Here is a 22,013-nt window from a genome sequence, read left to right as displayed (position 1 = left end):
TTTGTATGATATCTTGGTAATTGTATTTAATAGCTGTAATATCATAATTGCAAACTAATTTACTTTCAAGCATTGGTACTTACATGTATTGAAGATATTTGTTACTAAAGCTGGATTTAGGTAGTGAGGTGATCTGGTTGAAACTAAGGTCACTGAAAAAAAGAAATAACAAGAGAAGATGTAAGAGAGAACACAGTTCATGATGCATTTTCCGAGTCAACATAGAAAATACTGTAGCACATCTGCAATACAGTAAGTTAAATTACAACAGAAAATTCATTTTGCATAAAATGTTCCTTTTCTTGCTTCACAAGTCTTAAAATAAATATAATAGATTCACTGTTCCTAGGGCTTTCTAAGGGTCCTGAGGAGCAAATCAGAAGATAGGGGTCCTAAAGATAGCCAATCAGAAAATTTACTCCTGAACATTTAGTTTTCAATAAGTCCAATTTTTGCCCCAAAATCATGTACCTAGTTTCCATTTCCAATAACACTGCCTCTATTATCATTATTATTATTGCATCAATTACTTGTTCTGGCACAATAATTCCTGGCACAAGAATGATTTTTGAGTTACTGACCTTTGTTGCCATTGATAGTATACCATAGATGTATTGATTAATATGTACATGTATGTATATTGAGGATAGTAAAACTGGTAATTTTTCAACTGTAATTACATGTTTTCTGTTACTGTCATGGAAATGCTTACTTTGCATTCCCTATTCTAGTTTACTAATTTTAGACTGTTCATACCACAATGTCCCTCAGCTATACATCAGAAACTACCTTGGGTCACATTGCTAATAAATCACTGTCATGTATAGTTAAAAGATATTATATTCCCTCTACATGAGACATTTTTGGTACAAATGTAGAGCAAGACAAAAAATGTTTATCTAATATAATAATATTTTTAATACATTAACTTTCACCCAAATATTCTTTGAATTTAATTTCATCATATATAAATAGTTTAATTGAATCATTACTACTAAAAACATTAAAAGTTTATAAATTTCAAAAGGTTACAATTAAGAACTACAAACAAATACGATTTACTGAAACCATAATTCAACTAAGGATTTACTATTAAGTTCAAATTCTCTTAGTCATGCATGTACTTCTAATAAATGCCTAATATTCATATATAAGATATACATATATTGAAAATTGTTGGATCAATATTCATGGCAAACATATGATCACATAGTCTTATAAACTCCTTTAATTTTTCATTCCCTGTGCAATCTGGAGTTAACATGACTGGATAATTCACTTTCTAATTATAGCAAACTGAAATAATTACTGTATCTTTTCAACACTACTAGATTCAACGTTTCATAAAGACAGTGCTTTGCAATTTAAATAGAATGGAATACTTGTTAAAAATATTTAAAATGTCAAACTTTCATTGCTTCATGGATCTTTTTAACAATTAGAACATTACATCGCTGTAGAGTTGACTGTAATTATTTGTCATATAATCTTACAAACAATTATTTTCTTGCAAACAAATAAGAAAACTCTGCTAGATTAAATACAGTTGGTGAGGATTAAGAAGGAAATGGATACAAAATTACAGCAGATAAGAGAGGTACAATATTATGAAAGCATAACCTGCCTCCAAAAATGTTTGGCAATGTTAAGAAGCCCCATGCCCAGCTAGTGATTCATTCCTATAGTTGTTGCTTGAGATTAAAGTTAGGTCAAGAGAATATGCAGTTACTATGTACTAGATAAACTAAGAGTGAGTCTAAAAAGCTTGAATGGCTGTGAAAAAAAAGATATTAAAATTGATAGAATTACCATCCAGATAGAAGAGAAGTCTTTGACTGAAGTTAAATTGGCTATCTGCAGCTATTTCATTTCAATCCTGATCTGAGCTAACTGTAATCTATTTGCTGTATTTGCCCATCTATAATGCTAATAAATACACAAAACTAAATATCCATTTTGTTTCAAGTAGGGAGAAAGGACTCAGAACATAGCACAACTATTTTTGTGCTTATTACATAACCACTCTTTTACCCCAAGGATCACAACATCAATACACCCACCAGGGTCAGCTGCCTCAGTGAGTCCTTGGGAAAGGCACTTAGCCCCCATTCCATAGCATGTTAAAGCCAATAATGTGTTAAAAGTACCTTTAAAACCAACTTAAATAAAAAACAAACTTGTTCACTGTCTAAATAATTATGGTCAGAATTGTGGACTTGCATTTAATAGTAAATGGATGCACTGACATCAAAACCCCGAAAAATGTCTACACAGTGTTAAGACATCAGACATATCTCTGATGAGTCTAACCTGTCAAGACATCAGACTTATATTTTATGAGTCTAACCTGTCAAGACATAAGACATATCTCTGATTAGTCTAACCTGTCAAGACATAGGACATATCTCTGATTAGTCTAACCTGTCAAGACATAAGACATATCTCTGATTAGTCTAACCTGTCAAGATATCAGACATATCTTTTATGAGTCTAACGTGTCAAGACATAAGACATATCTCTGATTAGTTTAGCCTGTCAAGACATCAGAGATATTGTTGATGAGTGTTAATGCTATTTGAGCCACAGGGTTTTTGTCAGAGTTGAAGCAGAAGTAAAAAGATATAAACAGTACCACCAGACTAAAAAAAGACATCTAACTACTTTTTCTAATATGGCAACCCTTAACTCCATATCGGGAATATATCAGTCAGATATGCAGATAACAGTGATTATTATTAAAACAGAAATGGGATTATTTTCTATCCACTGATTAAATGATTATTATTAAAACAGAAATGGGCTTCTGTTCTGTCCACTGATTAAGTGATTGTTATTAAAACAGAAATGGGATTATGTTCTGTCCACTGATTACTAAGACACAAACGTAGACCCTGTGAATGAAATCTTCCAATGTTATATGTGACAAGTTAATGATTTTGCCAGGACATTTTGCAACATTAAGACAGCATATGCAGCACTTTTGTGTCAAACAGTGAATGGTTAATGAAAACAGAGATCTATCAATGATTTCAGGCAAGAGAAGACATGGCCTGAAAAAGATATAACAAAAAGGTATTCCATCATGTAAATGAGATTGGGATACAAGCCTGGCTAGCCAGTAGTTACTTACACTGACACAAGACCACCAAGAAAGGACAAAAGGACAGATGGGATGCTTGTTAGCTGAAGATAACTGATATTTCTGAAACAAATATGGATGTGGTGATGATCATATTGATCTACTTCATACATAGGTACAGATAAAGGATATAAAAATGCATTTCAAATAATTACCTAATTAATAAATGATGACCTGGATTGTATTTTGATAACCGACTTTTATAATATTTATGATGTTTATACTGCTGGACTGAATAACTTAACTGACATGTGCATAATTTAAGGCCTTCAACTACTGGACTGAATAACTTAACTCTATCTAATTTTTATCTAAGTTACTACAGTGCATTTACATCACTAATCCAAACACAAGTCTTTCAAAAGTTTAAAGAGGCAACAAGACAATAAAGAAAAGGAAATATAAAAACATGAAGTATCTTAGAAATATTCTGAGTTGTCTTAAAGGTGGTGTAGATGAAAATAACTATTAAAAACAAATATTCTCTGTCTTGATTTTAAAATATTTTCCAATTAAAAGAAAAACAAGTTTGTTTATTCATAAAACAAAAATTAGCATAAACATTGTTAGTTCAACAAAATGTAACTAGTAGTGATGCTGACATCAAAACTATGATATCTTCTTTTAGTTAGGTCAAAAGAATTTTATAGTAAATACTCACTTATAAGGCAATTCCAATTACAAACTTCACAGACCCAGATCTGCTGTCACATAATGCACCATCAGGTCTGGATCTCTGTACTTTGTTACAATTAATCAGTGGAACAAGCAATGCTGACCCTGATCTTCAGGCACATTATGCTTCTGCAGATCAGGATAGTTATTGTTTACAGTTTGAGTTGACTTATAAGTGAGTAGATACAATGTATCATGATTGTAAGGCTTTGTTTCATGTCAGTTTTAATTGACTGTTTTGCAGTGTTAATGCAACATGATTCACTCTGTTTGGTCAGAAATGCAGCCTAATGGGGATCAACTTTACAGCTAGATGTCTTAAATAAATCCAATTATTAAAGCGAGTTGTCCTCAGCATATATATGTATCAGCCTGATGGGCTCAGAATAACCTAGCCAACATGTAGTTTTTTTTAAACTGTCAATTGTCCTTAAATTGGTTCATAAACAATTTAAATACTTACATGTTTCTCTGGCAAATGACAACAATTATCCATGATTTTTTAAAATTCTCAATATGTAAAAAGAATCATGTTCTTTGTCAATCATAGTCACGGTCAAATTAAGCAGAGTTTTAAAAAATCACCATCTGTTATATAGATCTTGTGACCAAAAGTTCAAGAGTAAGAATTGTTCCTTTTCTAACATTTAGATTGTTTACATAATATGTTTGATGTTGATTCATCTGTGCAGGTATCATACAGACCTGACCAATTTGTCATTTGTGCTTACGAGTTCACATTAGGAATGCTTACATTTCTATCCATTCATTAGATTATCTTATTAAAGAGTGTTTAATCCATAAATTTTTTTTTACCCTCTGTGCAAAATCAAAATATGCAAAACAATTTGACTTTCCTTATATTTTATCATAAACACAGACCTGGTCCATAGTCATGATGCTTAAATTTCATTTATTATCTACACTGATAACATCTGACAGACTGTTTTTCATAGAGAGAAAAAAATGGGGGAGGGGTAAATGTATGAATTGTGACTGAAAGTAGCATCTTCATATAACAAGCAAATTTTCCTCCATCAGAACATTCCTCCATTTTGTCATCTGCTACCTACAGGTATAGTATTTTATCTTCAGCAAGAAAATCTTTGTTCAGTACTGTGAAGTTGTTGTAAGCTAAATTCCTGCAATGTAACAAAGCAATCAATTTTTATGTGAAGCTACAAGATCCATAATATTGGCTAACCTTGACATCATCATGATTCAAAGACAATTTTATCGGAGGAGTAAAGGGACAATAAATCTGATGTTGGATATATGTATATTTCTAATTTCACTCATTCTTACCGTATTGATTTTAGTCAAAATAGTTTTTACAGAGCTTCTTTTTTTCTTAAAACAAAAAACTTTGATTTGTTTACGACCACTGAGCACTCATTTTCATCTCAGGCGATTAGAGGTTTTAATGATGTTATACTGTAGAAAAATTTGTTTTTCTTTCCGAGTCGAGTCAAAACAGTTTTACATGCCATAGTGGTTTATGATTATATTTTTCCAAACTAAGCAAGATTTTTGCAAACAAAACTTTGATATGAACCTTTATTTCAAAGGCAACAAACCCCAATGAGAGACCCACCCGATAATGTCATGAGCAATCATGATTTAAGTTATCAATGAACATGAGTAAGGAATAAAAGAGTACATTTATCAGGATATTTCTTGCCTTCAATGTTATAGCTTCTGCAACTGATGAGAGTTACAACTGAGAGCATTTACAATAATAATAATAATAATAATAATAATAATAATAATATACAGTCTTGTTCATTTGACAAGTAATCAGATTATTCAAACCACATATAACATGCAGAAATGTGCAGATTTATTACAATCAATGGTCATTCATGTGAACTCCTCGTTATCCGAAGATTCGTTGTCCAATGAGGTGTTTAGACAGTATCTATTCCAGGATGCATGTTTTTCGAATCCATGTTGTACCTGTAGATCATGTCTTGAATATAGTGCAGTTGTTTCCAAGTGCAAGGTGTCAAAGCATACAGCAGACAATAAATCCAACAAGGAAGGTAAAAATTCACACACACAATACATATATCCAACACCATTACCAGTCCCCGGTAAACACATCAAAATATGATACAAAAATTGTAAAATTCCAAAGAATGTATGCATATTATCATACACGTATGCCACATGAATGGGCACAAAAAATCATGATTCCGTAAGGAAGCCAAAGTTATGTTACGCTATGAAGATCATAATTAAAAACATTTTGAAAAAAATGGTATCTGACATATTACATAACTGTGCCATTTTCACTATGAATGAAGCCAATGCTTTCTACTTTCTAACATGCTAAATATGTATATTACAAAAGTCTATGTTCAATTTATTTGAACACATGCAACCATATCAACACTACTAAGCTGTACTAACATTCAATTAAATTGCACACAAGTATTTAAGCCTGCACTGAAACTACCAGTATTACAATTACTTCATGCAGACTAATCAAACAATCATGAAACAAGATTGGAATTATTTAACAACCTTAATAAGAAGAAACATTGATTAAAAAACCTTTTTAGGACTGGTGGATTCTTTGCAGTCACAGGTTTACAGTGCAAATACATAAAATGGCTTTCAACAAAGGTTGATAACACTCAAAAGTCTTGAGCTTTTAACAGCAAAAGATCATTTATCTTTAGTATACCAATATATGTATATTTTATATATATCTTAGTACCATCATACCTATATGCATATTTTATATTTCTTAGTAACTTCATAACAATATATATATTTTATATTTCTTAGTAACTTCATAACAATATACATATTTTTTATTTCTTAGTAACAAGATAACAATATATATATTTGATATATTTTACTAACAACATACCTATATACAAATTTCATGTTTTTAGTAGCATCATACCTATATACAAATTTTACACATTTTTAGTAGTATCAAAACTATATACAGAACGTATATATTTTTCAAGAGAGAAAGGGGAATTTCAGAGTTATCCATTACAATAGAAATGAATTAAAAAAATGTTTTAGAATTTAACAAATAACTCCCATAATGTTTATGAACAAACATGCTCTACTTTTACACAATTGAATTTTTTTATAAATTCTAATCATTAACATGCTTGAATTTATGGATAAAATCCTTTTCAAGAATTTCACAAAGTGCAACTATTTTGGCATCTTTAAACAAATGCTTATAGGTTACATTACTATAAATCAAAAGCACACTGTTTTTTTTTAAAACCCTACCTAAGGGTGGACTGGCATCCATGTTGATGTTTAAAATTTTGCAGGGTAAGTACAACTGTATGTCAACTGCCAAGAATTTCTTATTAAATATGAGTGGAAAACCAATTATTAATATTAACATAAAATATTTAATAAAAATATTAAATATGAGTGGAAAAAGTAAATAACCTAGTAAATTATGCTTCTCCAATAATTGTAACTAACCTAATCACATTATATTAAGATAACTTTCTCCACTACCTTGGGATCTAGCCATCCAGGAAAGATGAAAGATATCCTTCTGTTTATATATTATATAAATATATATATATATATATATATATATATATATATATATATATATATATATATATATATATATATATATATATATATATATATATATATATATATATTATGTAGACAATGGGAAGCAACTCTTACTGGTTAACTCCCTTTTCTACCTGCTAGGTGGCCAACATTATTCACATTTTTTCCCATGAGTGAACCCTTAAAGGAAGCTTGCATTATGAGGAAGGGTGCAGAGGCGTAGCTATGATATTTTGCGCCCAGGGATGAACTATAAAATTGGCGCCCCAGCCCCCTCCCCGTTTAATCACATTTTTGAATATTACCCTTGTTTACTTATTATAATGTAACGTTGTAAGCCTCATTTTGGCGCCCCTGTACCTTGGCGCCCGGGGACATATGTACCCCCCCGCCCCCCACTAGCTACGCCTCTGGAAGGGTGTGAGGGAATATTTGTAATGTGATCAGGTAAACATTACCATAGAAATGTAATTTACTTTAAAAAATTGCTTTCTCTGTCAAAATACATTAGTTGATCACATTACATCAGGAGAATAGGTAAGAGGGGGAGGAAATGCTGATTTCCCCTTGATAATAATCCTTAAAGTGGAGCATCTTCAACTATGCAATTGTCACCACAACTGATGCTCTAAATTCCTTTTCAATCAGGGCATACCTGAAAGTCAGGAATGAAGTAGAAATTTCTTTGTACATTGATGGATTAGTGATAATCTCATCTGTTTGAGTGGAGTCTGTTGCTAAATCGATCAGATCATGATCCAGGACATTTTATCTTGGGGGGTGAGTATGGCAGTCAGAGATATTGCAGTCTGTGCCCCTCATTTCTTAATTCTTCCTTCATGAACGTAGGGTGACAAAAGTGAAAGAGTTTGTACAATGAAATCTGGAAATCCTCTGACATGGTTTGGATTCATACATCATCAGAGAATGAATGGTCCAAATCTGATAAAAAGTCAGTTATCTGGTACTCAAGTGGTTCACCAGAGGCCATGGCGGGGGGGGGGATGATGAATCACTGACAACTGACAGAAGACCTGGGGAAGGAAAAACTCTGTTCTTCTCTCTCTCATCCCTGCCTGCATGTGAAAATAGTGGCATATGACCACCAATACTATGCTTGGCCAGGAGAAAAAAAGAAAAGCCTGTCATTGCTGAGAACTGTCAAAGTGAATTCTTGTTATAATTGTCTCTTCTCATATATGTTCCCTAACAGGGTCATGTTGAGATAAGAGACAGCTGAAAGTTATAGGGAACTCTTGCTTTCTCACCTCCACAATTGGTCGGATGCACTAAAGAGTGGAGAACTGAAAGGAAGGGAGCACACAGAAAAGCAGTAATTATTATCATCAGCAGCCTTTCCAGCAAGATCAAAAAAAATGATCAGATGCATGAAGACATGTAAGGAGGAAGTTGACACAATGTTATGGACTACTCCAACAGAGCATTAAAGGCTTGTCTGTACATTTGATCAACTTCTAGTCATTAAAGCATGTGTGGATTAATTATTTGTATGTGACTTTTTACCAGTGGGGTGAGTATTAAGTTACATGCAACTGACTCACCATTCAAAAGTTCTTATATTACTGGGACTGAAAATGATCCAAGAGATAATTGGAAGCTTTTGAAATCTTTAACAACTGTGGCATGAAGCTGAATGACAAAATGTCATCAATATCATCTAAATCCACCAAGACGTATATAAATTGAAGCACTAAAATGCTTTATCAAAATGACTTAGAAGTCTAATTGTTGATAAGTACTGTACTCAAAAAGATTACTAATTAAAATCACATGTGACAAAAATGAACAGTATGGCAATAGCAAAAACATGACATATACACAACAATATAGCATGTACCATATAAAACAGCATTTTGACTTACTATACCACTAAAAATAAAGATGAATGGTTTGATATTTATATATAAGATTATATGGATTCTATATTGGACATTTTTTGAGTATGGAAGCAAAAATAAAAACTGGTACATCTGGGTACAATGATGGCCACATGGTAGGTAGAAAGGGGAGTTAACATGTAAGAGTTGATTCCCTTTATCTATTTTATGGACTACAAGATAGGGTTCTGTTTTCCTTCTGGAGGACTTGATTTGGAGGTAGTAGAGAAGTTATCCTAATGTATTGTGATCAGGTAATGTATTTGACAGAAAATTTCCTTTTTGTGCAATTGTATACTTATTCCAATCTGGACAAGCAAATCTTTTTTAAGAGTTTCATCTGCCAAACATATGATACAACTGTTTTAGGTATTTAGCAAAGGTCAAGGCATCGCATACCATGCCAAGCATTCTGTGTGAAAAATCCTTTTTTTATAAATATAATTACACTGACATTTAGTCTAATCAGGCTATCATATCAAATCCTGGGGGTTAAGTTTTGATAGTTTTAATGAATCAGATAAGTGAATCTACATTACTGCATTTTATCTATCAACAAAATGCTGGTTACATTGCATTCTACATTTTCTGTTCAGCAATCTATTTCCTAAGAAAATTATAAATTAAAAAAAGTATTAAAATTACCTAAAACAAAAAAAAACTTTTACTTTCAGGCCCCTTACCTCTGTTTATTTTGCAAAATCAGAAATATCTGGATAATTTAATTTTGAGGAAAAGAAATATTCACAAAATTAAATCCACCAGAAAATTAACTTGCTTAGATTAAGTTTTAATTCCAAACTATACAATGTTATCCCCACAAACACTTCTTGTTTTACAGTATTTACATGTAAAAGGCAAAATAGCTCAAACAGCAATGAAACTGTTGTCTTTACATAGGCCTTGTTAAATTACTTTAAGGTTGGCTTTATCATCACCTGACATTAGCAGACCTTTCTGTTTTACACTGCTGAACTTTGTTCTTGAAAACCACAAGAAAGGAAATCATACAGAGCGGTTCTGAACTCACCTTGCAAAAAAGAAGCTCCTTCTTCATTCATTATCAAATAATAACTGTTTATGCTTGTACATATGCAAACAAAGAATATATTTTGGATCAAGTTGTTAAATTTTTAAATTCTATCACAATTCATCAGGTTTTTCATTTTCTTACCCATTACCTATATTGAAATAATTATGAAGATACAAGACAAAATAAGTATCAATCTTTAACTGATATAAAACATGCACATTAATTCATAATTCATGCATACTTTTATAAATAAACAATTACAAATTTGATTAAACTATGGCTGTTAGTATATTTGTTTCATACTTACAGAGATGTTAAGTTCTTAATGCCAAATGTCTTAGATGAAAATGAGGAAATACCATTCCCCTGCAGATTCCTATAAAAAAGTTGGTAAGTGGAAACCAGTCATATCACACATTTGAAATAGGCACAACTTCTAAACAGATGATGGGAAATACAACATGACCTGACCTATAATTATGCTAAAATTTGAGAAACATTCTACAGCAAATTAATCACCCCATGTTAATCTATCAACACATCAACACACTACACACTAACTGTGATATAAAAACTATTTACCCATTTATAGGAACATTTTACCTGTGTTGATGTTTTAAAGGCCAGCTTCAAAGTTAGATTGTCACATGTTCTCGAGTTTTATTATTCAAGTTTATTCTGAAGTATGTGACTGATATCTGAAGCTTATTCTCACAATTTAGCAGTAGTTTATTTAACTTCTTTTACTTTCTCTGGTCCCATCACCATCTTAAGCTGCCCTCACCAAACTCCAACCATCAGGATGTCAAAGTTCTAAAACTCTGACTTTGAAGGTCTGTGGTCCCTGAATTCAACCAACTTTGATGTGGAAGTTACCTAACACTAAGTACACATATGATAAACTGCTTCAGGATATCTGTCCAATTCATCACAGATGATTGGCCATTTCTTCTCACAAGTTATATTAACATATATTTTTAACTTGCAATTACTTAAATGTTTATTCATTATATTTGGGCAAAAAATGAACCTATCATATAAAACATTATGGTTAATTTTCCATTTATTAAAAAAAACCCTCTAAATACTGTATTTTCAATTGATAATTTATATAAAACAAACTTCTGAAAATATCTGGATGCTTTACACCCACTGTAGTTCTTATATTCCTTTATGTTCTCTAACATACATCTTCTACAGCAAATTGTATAATTCAGGTTGATATCATCTACATTATTAGCACAAATTGTTCCATTTTATGAACACTTTAACAGCTAGTATCCTACATTACAAATTCTACTGTGATGCACAACTACTCTAAAATATTGTAGCTACAATATACATACATGTATCGTAAGTCACACCTCAAACATGATAACTTGGTTTTAGAAAATGTAGAGCACACCTAACATAATTTGTTCACACCACTCAAAAACCCACGAAAAAATCACACCATCACTACCATTAAAGACACAAAAACTAATAAATCTTCTTTAATACTTACAATGTCTGCAGGTTCGTCAGACTATCAAAAACACCAGCAGTGATGGATGAAAGAGAGTTAAATGACAGATCACTGAAATGACAAAAAGAAAACCATTCTCAGTTTTAAACATCCTGACCACTTTTTCATTTCGATTAATGGTGGTAACTGTAAATAAATGTGTGTCACACTACATGATCAAAATGAGGGGAGCACACAACTTGAATAGATTCATAAATAAGTAATTTTCTACTGCCAGTCCATGGTTATACAAATACTTTTAACTCAGATACACCTGTAATGGTTCTCTCTGCTATGTGGTCATACTTTTGATGTTAAAGTTAAAAAGTATCTCTTTGAAGTCAATAGCCTCCACCATTTTCGACTGATGTAAAATGCACTGCTGTTACATGCTATTGGTTAGTTGTCACTGCATACTAAGGGAGGCAACTCATGAAATCCAATAGATGTCACTAAGGACAAAGCACTAAAATATCTTCTTGATCTGCCAAGGTATAGATAGGGTTAACATATTGAAACCTTGGCTAGCAAAGATGCTTAGGTCCTAGCTTTTTCTCTCAACAGCTTTATATGAAAGTTACTTTTTGCATAGTTTTGTCTGTCAACACTAATATAAATATGGTACAAGAAAACCAGGTGTATCTGTAAAACAATGTTGTATGTAATCACAGACACTTCAACCCATGATATCCAAAGAGTTCAATATTTTTTTAAAGTGGAAGATCTTCCTTCCATAGCATTAAAAATACCAATTGTTTCAAAGACAAGTGATTTTTGAACATTATTGCAAAGAAGGATGTTAGAAGTCTGTTTCATAAAAGTCTAAGTCCAAAAACATTTGGAAATCATAAAAAAATAGAAACATAGTCTTCATGGAATAACATCGATTCAGGTCACTGACACATGCATACAAATATACACCTATAAAATAATATGTCTTGAATGCAAGTGTCTTTAATACTAGCATGCTTCTGAACCAAAAATGTTCTAAAATGAGAAACTGATGTTATTCGGTGGCAGAAGAAACATAATCAGCTCATCTACATACATAATGTACATGCAAATGTATCTAACCTTTTCTTTGTAACTGTCAAGTAAAATATTTTATCAGAGTGGAATCCTGCATTCAAAATTGCCCCATCAGTCAGTATATTTCAATGTATTTAGCAAGGTCTGTCAGTAAAATTCACCACAAAGGTGAGTTGGGGGTGAGAGAGTTGTTTAAGGTTACTTCTGACAATTATCACATTTAATGATATAGCTTTCATTGCATACTTAAAATTAAGATGCAAAGATTTATCACAATGCATTTTTGTTAACTTTAATATATCAAAAGGGAAAGATGGGCTTTATTACTTTCCTTTCTCTTTAGACTAATCACATGAACTGATTGATACAAATTCAGTTTTTCATCCAAGTGGAATTTGTTACCACAAATATTAAACACAACTTCTAAATCCTCAAAAAACCCATATGTTATTTATATTTAATTTAATTGTTTGTTAGATTTAAAAAATTGTATTCCATTACATGCTACTGTAATATAACACTGTTTACTGGATTTGACATTGTCCAGAATTCAAACGTTGTAACTAGTTGCTGACCTTCAAAATCAGTAAGAGTTTTGGTAAACAACTTTTATTAATATTTTTATTATCTTTCTCAGAGTAAGAATCAGTAAGTTGAGTCAAGGTCATACCTGGACTGCATGTCATTAACTTTTGACACCCATCTAGAAATCAATTTTGCATCTTAATTAGGTGTATAACTGATGTTCTGATAAAAGTTCTATCAGTCAGGCTTAAAACATTTGACACATTAAGTTATATTATGTTGTGACCTGTGAGTTTGGGACAAATTTTTATTTTCTTCAAATTATTTAATTCAAGTGATTATTTTCTCTGGAAATACAAAAGTGCTCAGATATAATTATTGGACAAAGACAGTCACGGGAATTTAAACATAATTCAAAACTGGAATAATATGATCTGTGTTTCAACAAGACACATCAGTACAACACTGGCTATTACAGATGTCATTGTCTTCCATCTTGGATTTTCAGCAAGATTTGAACTGAGATTCACTTAGAACTTTCATTTATAGGACTTGTGTTTTTTAATTCTTGGATTATTTTTGGATTTAATTTGTAAAACCTTAAGTTATTTTTTCTCATGTTTTTTCCTCACTTTGTAGTCTAGGAAAATAAATTATTTGTTAAATTTTACAAAGCTTGTTGTCTTCACTCTTTTCTGCTATTTTTTTTAAGAGCATAGACTTGTAGCACCACACTAATAACTTTTCAAAATGAGTTTGGATGTATTTTTTCTAAAATAAGTGTTTGTTGCAAACGTTGACGATGTGTGGTGCAATAATGTCATCATGATGTACCACCAAACTAATACAGATTGAGAGCACACACTGAAAACAACTATCGCACATGTTGGCACATTGTAACACAAGACAGTCTTCGTAACTCCTTCACAAGTAACAATACTGATATAGAGCTGCATGTCTATGGGTCAACTTGACTATACTGATTGCCAGTATGCTTGGATTGACTATACAAATATGGTACCGCCTTACAGTTATGACTATACAAATATGGTACTGCCTTACAGTTATGACTGTACAAATATGGTACCACCTTACAGTTATGACTATACAAATATGGTACCGCCTTACAGTTATGACTATACAAATATGGTACCGCTTTACAGTTATGACTATACAAATATGGTACCGCCTTACAGTTATGACTATACAAATATGGTACCGCCTTACAGTCATGACTATACAAATATGGTACCACCTTACAGTTATGACTGGGGGCCCCGAGTGGCCGAGTGGTCTAAAGCGCTCTTCGTTACGGATCACTGCCATCTCACCTCTGTCTGCAGCGGTTCGAGTCTAGGATTAAGCCAATGTGGGTATGTGAGAAAGCTTGCCAGTAGCTTCTCGTGGGTCGATGGTTCTTTCCGGGATTTTCCCAGGTTCTTCCTCCACCATTAATACTGGCCGCCATGTATAGCCTTTCATGTGATGAAAAATGGCATTAAACCCCACAACAACAACAACAACAACAACAGCAACAGTTATGACTATACAAATATGGTACTGCCTTACAGTTATGACTATGAAAATATAAATACCACCTTACAGTCATTATATATTTTTGGAGAAGGGGACTGGAATAAGGTGAAGTTGTTTGCATTGGCAATATGCACATGGAAAGAATGTTGGCATACCTTTATAGTGCTTTCATGTAATGTGACTAAGATTTCATGTACTGTGACTAAGATTTCATGTACTGTGACTAAGATTTTATTACATGTAGTAATTATGGAAACTATGCACTATCTAAAACAGACATATATAAAAATGATTGCTCCCATGTACTCAAAAAAGGAGCCTGAACTAGTCCCAAGTACACCAAATTCAACAATAATTAAAATAGGGAAAATATATTTTGCCACAGTAGACAATACTAGCTTCTGAAAGAGCAATAAATGAATGATAAAATATATAAAAAGTAACAAATGTTCTCATTTCATTTCCAATTTAAGCTTAAAGACCAGTAAGAGAAAATAACCAAATGGAGCTTACAGTCTTTGGAGAGGCGCACATCTATAGTAAGACCAAGCTGTATAACCATAATCAAACTTACACCCATCAAACATGCACCAAATAAAGGTAATAAAAAGTTATTTTAACAAAACCTTTGATATACAAAGTCTATATACTGAATTATCAGAATAACCGATGAGGAAAACCTAGAAAATTCTTTTCTTAAAATCACACCCAATATAAAGTGTGAAACTGCAGAGCAGAACCTATGTTTAGGGCAAGCATTTATATGATCATTACAACAACTGTATTTAAACTGACTGAAGAGTTCCACAATCTTCAAAAATATTGGAATGAACTAAATCAATCAAACACACAATCAGTTCAACTACATATCAATTATGTATATTTTCTGCTATCAAGTGGTGGCTGAAAAATCTGCATTTTCCCCAATTTTGAGCCATATTTGCAATTATTTAAAGGCTCTTTCCAAGACAGAACAAAATCAATTCTTTCTTCAGACTTTATCTCAATTTCTCAGTAGCATGGGAACCTCGTCATGTGCTGAATGCAAAAATTGGACCAAACCTAATAAAAGTTAAACTTAATATTGAACTTCTTGTTTCATGGGCATGGCACTAACAGGTTTTCAATTTTTGGTATGAGCAGAGCTTGAGAAATGAACATCAAACAATATTTAAGCCAAGTTGGTGAAGTATAAAATATGGGACACAATGACCTGCTTATTAAATGAAGAAGCAGCACTTATCAAGTTCATTATTCCTGATATAAGAGTATTAAAAATGTAAAAATTGCTTTGTGGTCATTAGCTAAATGCCAAAGAGTTACCCCAAGCAAATAAAATGTGAAATGTTGGTCACAGTGATTTTTTTCTTCCATGGGTGATTTACTAAAAAAGATGTTGTTGTGGTTTGAATGCCATTTTTTAACACATGACAGGCTATATATAACAGCCAATGTAGCTGGTGGAGGAAGAACCCAGAAACACTCCAGGAAGAACCACCCACCAATGGGAAACTACTGGCAAGTTTTCTCACACAGCCACAAAGGCCAAGCCTGAGACTCAAACCCACATGGACAGATGTGAGACAGCACTGATTGGTAAAGGCATGCCCTTTAGACAACTCAGCCACCCAAGACCCTTTATGAAAAAGAAATGTATTTGATCAACTAATTAATGATTCAAGTATTAAAGGTAAAAACAAAATTGAACAAAAGTCAGTGATGCATGAAATGTGGGTTACAATGACCAACTTAAGATGAGGTTGTTGTATTCATCAAGATACATCCTCCCAACAAGTATGTATGTATGTATGTACCTACGTACGTACGTACGTACGTACGTACGTATGTATGTATGTATGTATGTATGTATGTATGTATGTATGTATGTATGTAGTTTCCAGATGACTGAACTATCTGTGAACATTGCAATTGTTTCTTTTGTGCCATTTTGCTAACAACCTTTACAGGACATATGGACAGGACCAAACCAAGATATGGTTGCTGGTACCAATGAGGTGATAATAAAATGGATATCCAGAAAGATGTTCATTACTTTAGTCTGTAGGATTCATATAGCAGTTTCCAGATGACTAAACTACCTGTGTACAACTGACCAGTCATACATTCATGCACAGAATACACTTAATTCACAAGAACACACAAATACTTACAGTTCAAGGAGTGCAGTGAAGTACACAAAATCGTTAGATGCTACCACAGATAAAGAATTCTTGCTGAGGTATCTGGAAAATAAAACAGAAATACGAGTTAGCTTTATATCTAGATTGCCTAATTGTACAGTCATTCTGAGTCAGTAATCTGACAGGATACTTGGTAGAGTCACCTCAAAGGGTGTGTGTGTGACTTGTTTTTTAATGTAGCTTTAAAAAAAAATTCGGTCATATTGCTATGATGTCTGCAGTGTGGCAGTTTATAGTGATGTCTAGCACAGGTGCATCATGCTGTAGGCATGTAGCACGATGTCCCACCAAGTCACATTATCCTGATACCAGGCCGACCAGTCATACCACTAACCTCTTAATGCTGAGCGCCAAGCAAGGCAACTATTAGTACCATTTTTATAAGTCTTTGGTATGAATCGGCCAGGGCTCGAACCTGCAACTTTCTGCATCCATGGCGGATGCTCTAACCACTAGACCACAGGATGGTCCACTTCAAAGGGTATGTTTCCTACTGACCTGGTCAGTAATTGGTCAGAAACTGGTCACTAATGAGCCATGCAACTTGTAATAGTGAAGCTTGTCTATTATTATTGAAAACATGGGACTAAAAATCTTGAAATATATCATTTGAAAAAAAAACGGGATAAATGATCACAGCCCTGATGGAGTAGATCGACAAGAAAAGATAACAACCATATTTGCCAGTTTCAAATGTGAGCCCATTACCATATATCTGGTACTTTGGCATCAGATTTGTTTTAACTATTTTCTGGCTGATTAAAAATAATTCTCCAAAATACAAATGTATAGAATTTTCCAGATCAGACTTCTGATGAAACTATAACGATCTATTACAACCTATTTTATCTGACATTAATCACTAAACTTCTAATAATCGCTATGCAGTCTTAGGTAAATAATGTCTGTCTGTTGAGGTAACATTTTTCGTAATAAAAATAAGTGTTGAATTCCTTAGTTTATTTAGACATTTCACTGATATGAGGGAGACATATTTTTTAAATACACTTTGTACATCATTCTTCTAAGGTTTTTCTGATTATTTTACACTCTAACCAAAATAAAGAGCACAAAAAGTGAAAGTACACTGACCATGGTAATCACTGATTATTAATGATCATATTCACCAAACATTCACTGCAAAATACAATGATATGTATGGTCGCATGTTATGAATTCCATTCAAATCAAGAATTCAACTGCTTTTTGAATGAACATGCTTGTTCCTATAACAGTCCTTTTCAAATTTTGGTCTTAAATCTCTTGTAGTCATCTCTCTTCTTTTCTCAACCATACAGTCAATATCTGGGACATAATTATGGCTACACAGGTTTCTTGAGACAAAGGAAACCAATATAAATGGTCAGTTCAAAGTTGAGTAAATCAAGCCGCATTAAGAGTAGAAACGCCCGCATATAAATGATAACGAATTTTCAAATACCAATTTCTAATAAGAATATTTCGCCAAAAATTTTTTTTTTGAATATTTATTTCAGCACTATCTCAAATAAGCCATACTTCATAACATTAACTTGTCCTACTCATTCAAAAATATTTTCATTATTTAAGGTATAAAGGTTTTTCACGCTTTCCTGATTACTAAAAATGTAAATTTGTAGTGCACAATGGACTTTAACATATGAAATGGAATCAGTTTGTCAAGGTGACTATCGGTTTGCAAAATGAGATCGTGAGACAAATAATGCATTCATTTATTATTTGAAACTAGTCTTAAGTAAATGTAAATGCCAAATTGTAATGTCAGCTCTAATTCACGCTCAACAAAATCTTTTGTCTTACATGACTATTTTTACTTTTCACACTTAGGTTTTGCTCTTGTAATAGAACTATCATTTTCAAAATAATGATTTCCTGTTCCTGTCAAAACTATCCGCCTTCTACTACTTCACTGTTGTGAAATCTTACACTGGACTATGCTTTTTACATCTTTCGGACTTCACTGTTGTGAAATCTTACACTGGACTATGCTTTTTACATCTTTCGGACTTCACTGTTGTGAAATCTTACACTGGACTATGCTTTTTACATCTTTCGGACTTCACCGTAGTGAAATCTTACACTGGACAATGCTTTCCACATCTGTGTGACTTATTTGCCTTGCCATCATTTATACAACTGCGTGTTACTGCACTGTACTGTTAAGACATCCATTAGTAGATTCCAGCGAATGCAAATATCGACTATTAACATTAATTTCAAACTGTTTAGTTGTGTTCTTACTGCTATTACTTCTACTACTACTTCCACAACTTATAATAATACTGTAATAATAATAATAATAATAATAATAATTGTATGTGCTTATTCACATTAGTAACGACGATGTTAATATATCTTATTATCAAGTAACAACTGCAATGTTGCTGTGAATAATGTCCATCTTCAAAGATTTTTCGAGTCAAAATTTACAGCTAGCACAGCAGATGCATTGCGCCTTCTTGCAAATATACAACGTCCTTTACATTACAAAGAAGTATAATGTATGCAAGGAAAACAGTCAGAATTTTCATAAGGAATACTCTGTTGTCAAAGCAGTGAAACAATGAATTGATGGTGTATTGATGCTGACATAATGTATATAGATTCTATATTTTATAACAATGATTTATTTCTGTTTTCAAACAAATTAAGTCTTTCTGACACGTGATGTAGCGATGGCTTGATTTTGGTCCGAAAGAAAACCATACATGAGCAAACATTTTGTTTCAACTGTACATTTTACGACAAAAATTAAATACACTTTATTTATAGATTAAAATATCACTTATAAAGATGTTTTTTTTATGGTTTGAATGTCTTTCTGTATAGGTAGCAAAACATGGAATAAAAAAAATTGAGGAAGACTGTAGACAGAGAAAACTTGTTTATACGAAGCATTCACTTGGATTCAACGTTCCATACTTATTTCTGTAAACAGTGTCAAGATTTAGTGGTCAATTCCATTCCGTACTCGTGCCATTACAACGCTAAATTTGCGTTAAAAAGCACAGGTGACGGTTTTTTTGTGTCCGATAAAGCGGACCCCAAATTTATGCTGATATTGAATGAATACTTGGGGGCTAAACTCGCCTATTCTGTACAACGTGAAATTTCAGTTCATGCAAACACTCTTGTTCAGTAGTGTACATTTTAGACATTTACCAGTATATCTAACGACTCCAGTTACGGTAAGCTAAGCCTAATGTGTGTCCTTTTAGCGATATGTACAGAATATTTCCAGATCAAATCCTATGCTTGACAAGTTGTCACTACACGTGGAACAGCACATCGCTACCTGCTGTGGCCATTCAAGTTTCATGGTTATGATGGGCGACAACTTTGACTAAGCCTTTTCTTTTTTTTAAAAAAAGCGCTCAGTAAGTTGGAATTCTATAAGCTATATTATAGCAGTCTTTCTCGAGAAGTCACACTTCATCAAAAAAAAAAAAAAATCTCTAGAGAGTTACGTTAGTGTATGGGAATAACGTATGCCTTACACGAGATAAATTTATAGCATTAGATGCATGAAACTATTTATATTTTTACAATTTTTTTTTTTTTGGGGGGGGACGACTAAGACAATCGTTTTGTCCTTTACGAATGCAAAATTTGACATGTTAAACAATGTCAACATCCTCAGCATGTTTTAAATGGTTGCATGATTTCTTAACGCTTCTGCATGAAGGCAAACAATATTTGCAATAATTATGTGTCCTTTTCTTTGTTTCTTTTTATTTAATTTTTTACCTCTAACACTGGTTGTTGTTGTTGTCGTTAACTCCATTTTTCAGCTCAGGATAGGCTATACATGGCGGCCAGTATTAATGGTGGAGGAAGAACCCGGGAAAACCCCGGAAAGAACCACCGACCCACGAGAAGCTACTGGCAAGCTTTCTCGCATACCCACATAGGTTGAACCCGAGACTCGAACCCACGCAGACAGAGGTGAGATGACAGTGACCTGTAACGGTGAGCGCTTTAGACCACTCGGCCACTCGGGGCCCCTCCCCTCTAACACTGGTTAGTTACTTTCAATTATTTGGGCCTAAAAATGATAATATGAAAGCAGGAAAGGCAAATAGGGACTGTTATTATTAAGTCTTTGAGTCATATATTTTGCAGTTATAAAGCCCATTCCAAGTTGTTGCATGAATCATGATGTCATTTTTATCAATTTCGGCATTTTGAAAAATATTTGGATGGTATTAAAAATCTAAAGGAGCTGTTGCTATTGTGCAATGAAGTCACATTTCAAAACATAACTGTCAAAAAAAAAATGCTAAACAGCGCATGTTGAAGTTAGAAATGAAACTATCAATCTAATTCATCATTACACATTAGTCCTACAATGTATGTCGCCTCACTTGATATTTATATTCTTACTGCGACTAGCAACATAAATATCAAGTGAGGCGTCGTACATTTTAGGTCTACATTAGATATAAACAAGAAATTACGAAATTAAAAACTAGTCTTGACCTAAACAAAGCTGCTAGTCATAAGCTGTTTAAAAATATAGTTGAGAAAAAAAATTGTTTGTGCCCTTGCAAATATTGATCAACAAATCAGTTGAAGCCGTTATGTTCCCGGCACCAGTGCCGTACTAAGAGTAAAGCCCCAAAGGGGTTTTTGGTCCCCATGACCTCTAGCGGTCGTGGTTTTAGCGCTCCAGGACCTCTGGCGCCCAGGGCAACTGCACCCCACCCCCACCCCCCTCACGACGCTACTGCCCTGCAGTGAAAGCAGCTCATTTCATAACGAATTATAAGGAGACAAAACGAAATGATCTATAATTATAATTGTAGACCAGTTTCTCTAATGAGCTGTGTTTCCAAGATATTTGAAAGAATTATATTCGCACATGTATATAACTTTTAGCATGAAAATGTCTAGATGTATATAC

General features: G+C 33.0%; 1 protein-coding gene across 1 annotated transcript in view; it reads right to left on the bottom strand.

Annotated features, from left to right (window-relative positions):
* Positions 1-21,533, bottom strand: part of LOC149806013 (uncharacterized) — a 49,187-nt gene extending 27,654 nt beyond the window's left edge. The window contains exons 1-6 of the mRNA XM_089934978.1: positions 21,475-21,533; positions 17,081-17,152; positions 11,820-11,891; positions 4,888-4,956; positions 3,131-3,202; positions 84-152 (exon numbers count right to left, since the gene is read on the bottom strand). Of these exons, the coding sequence (XP_089791104.1) occupies positions 84-152; positions 3,131-3,202; positions 4,888-4,956; positions 11,820-11,891; positions 17,081-17,152; positions 21,475-21,533 (413 nt within the window). The remainder of the gene's footprint in view (positions 1-83; positions 153-3,130; positions 3,203-4,887; positions 4,957-11,819; positions 11,892-17,080; positions 17,153-21,474) is intronic.
* Positions 21,534-22,013: the final 480 nt, after the last annotated feature.

The sequence above is a fragment of the Sinohyriopsis cumingii genome, chromosome 2 (assembly GCF_028554795.1).
Source record: "Sinohyriopsis cumingii isolate HCF-2022 chromosome 2, ASM2855479v2, whole genome shotgun sequence".
NCBI classification, from domain to species: domain Eukaryota; kingdom Metazoa; phylum Mollusca; class Bivalvia; order Unionida; family Unionidae; genus Sinohyriopsis; species Sinohyriopsis cumingii.
This window is presented reverse-complemented; position numbering and strand designations above follow the sequence as displayed.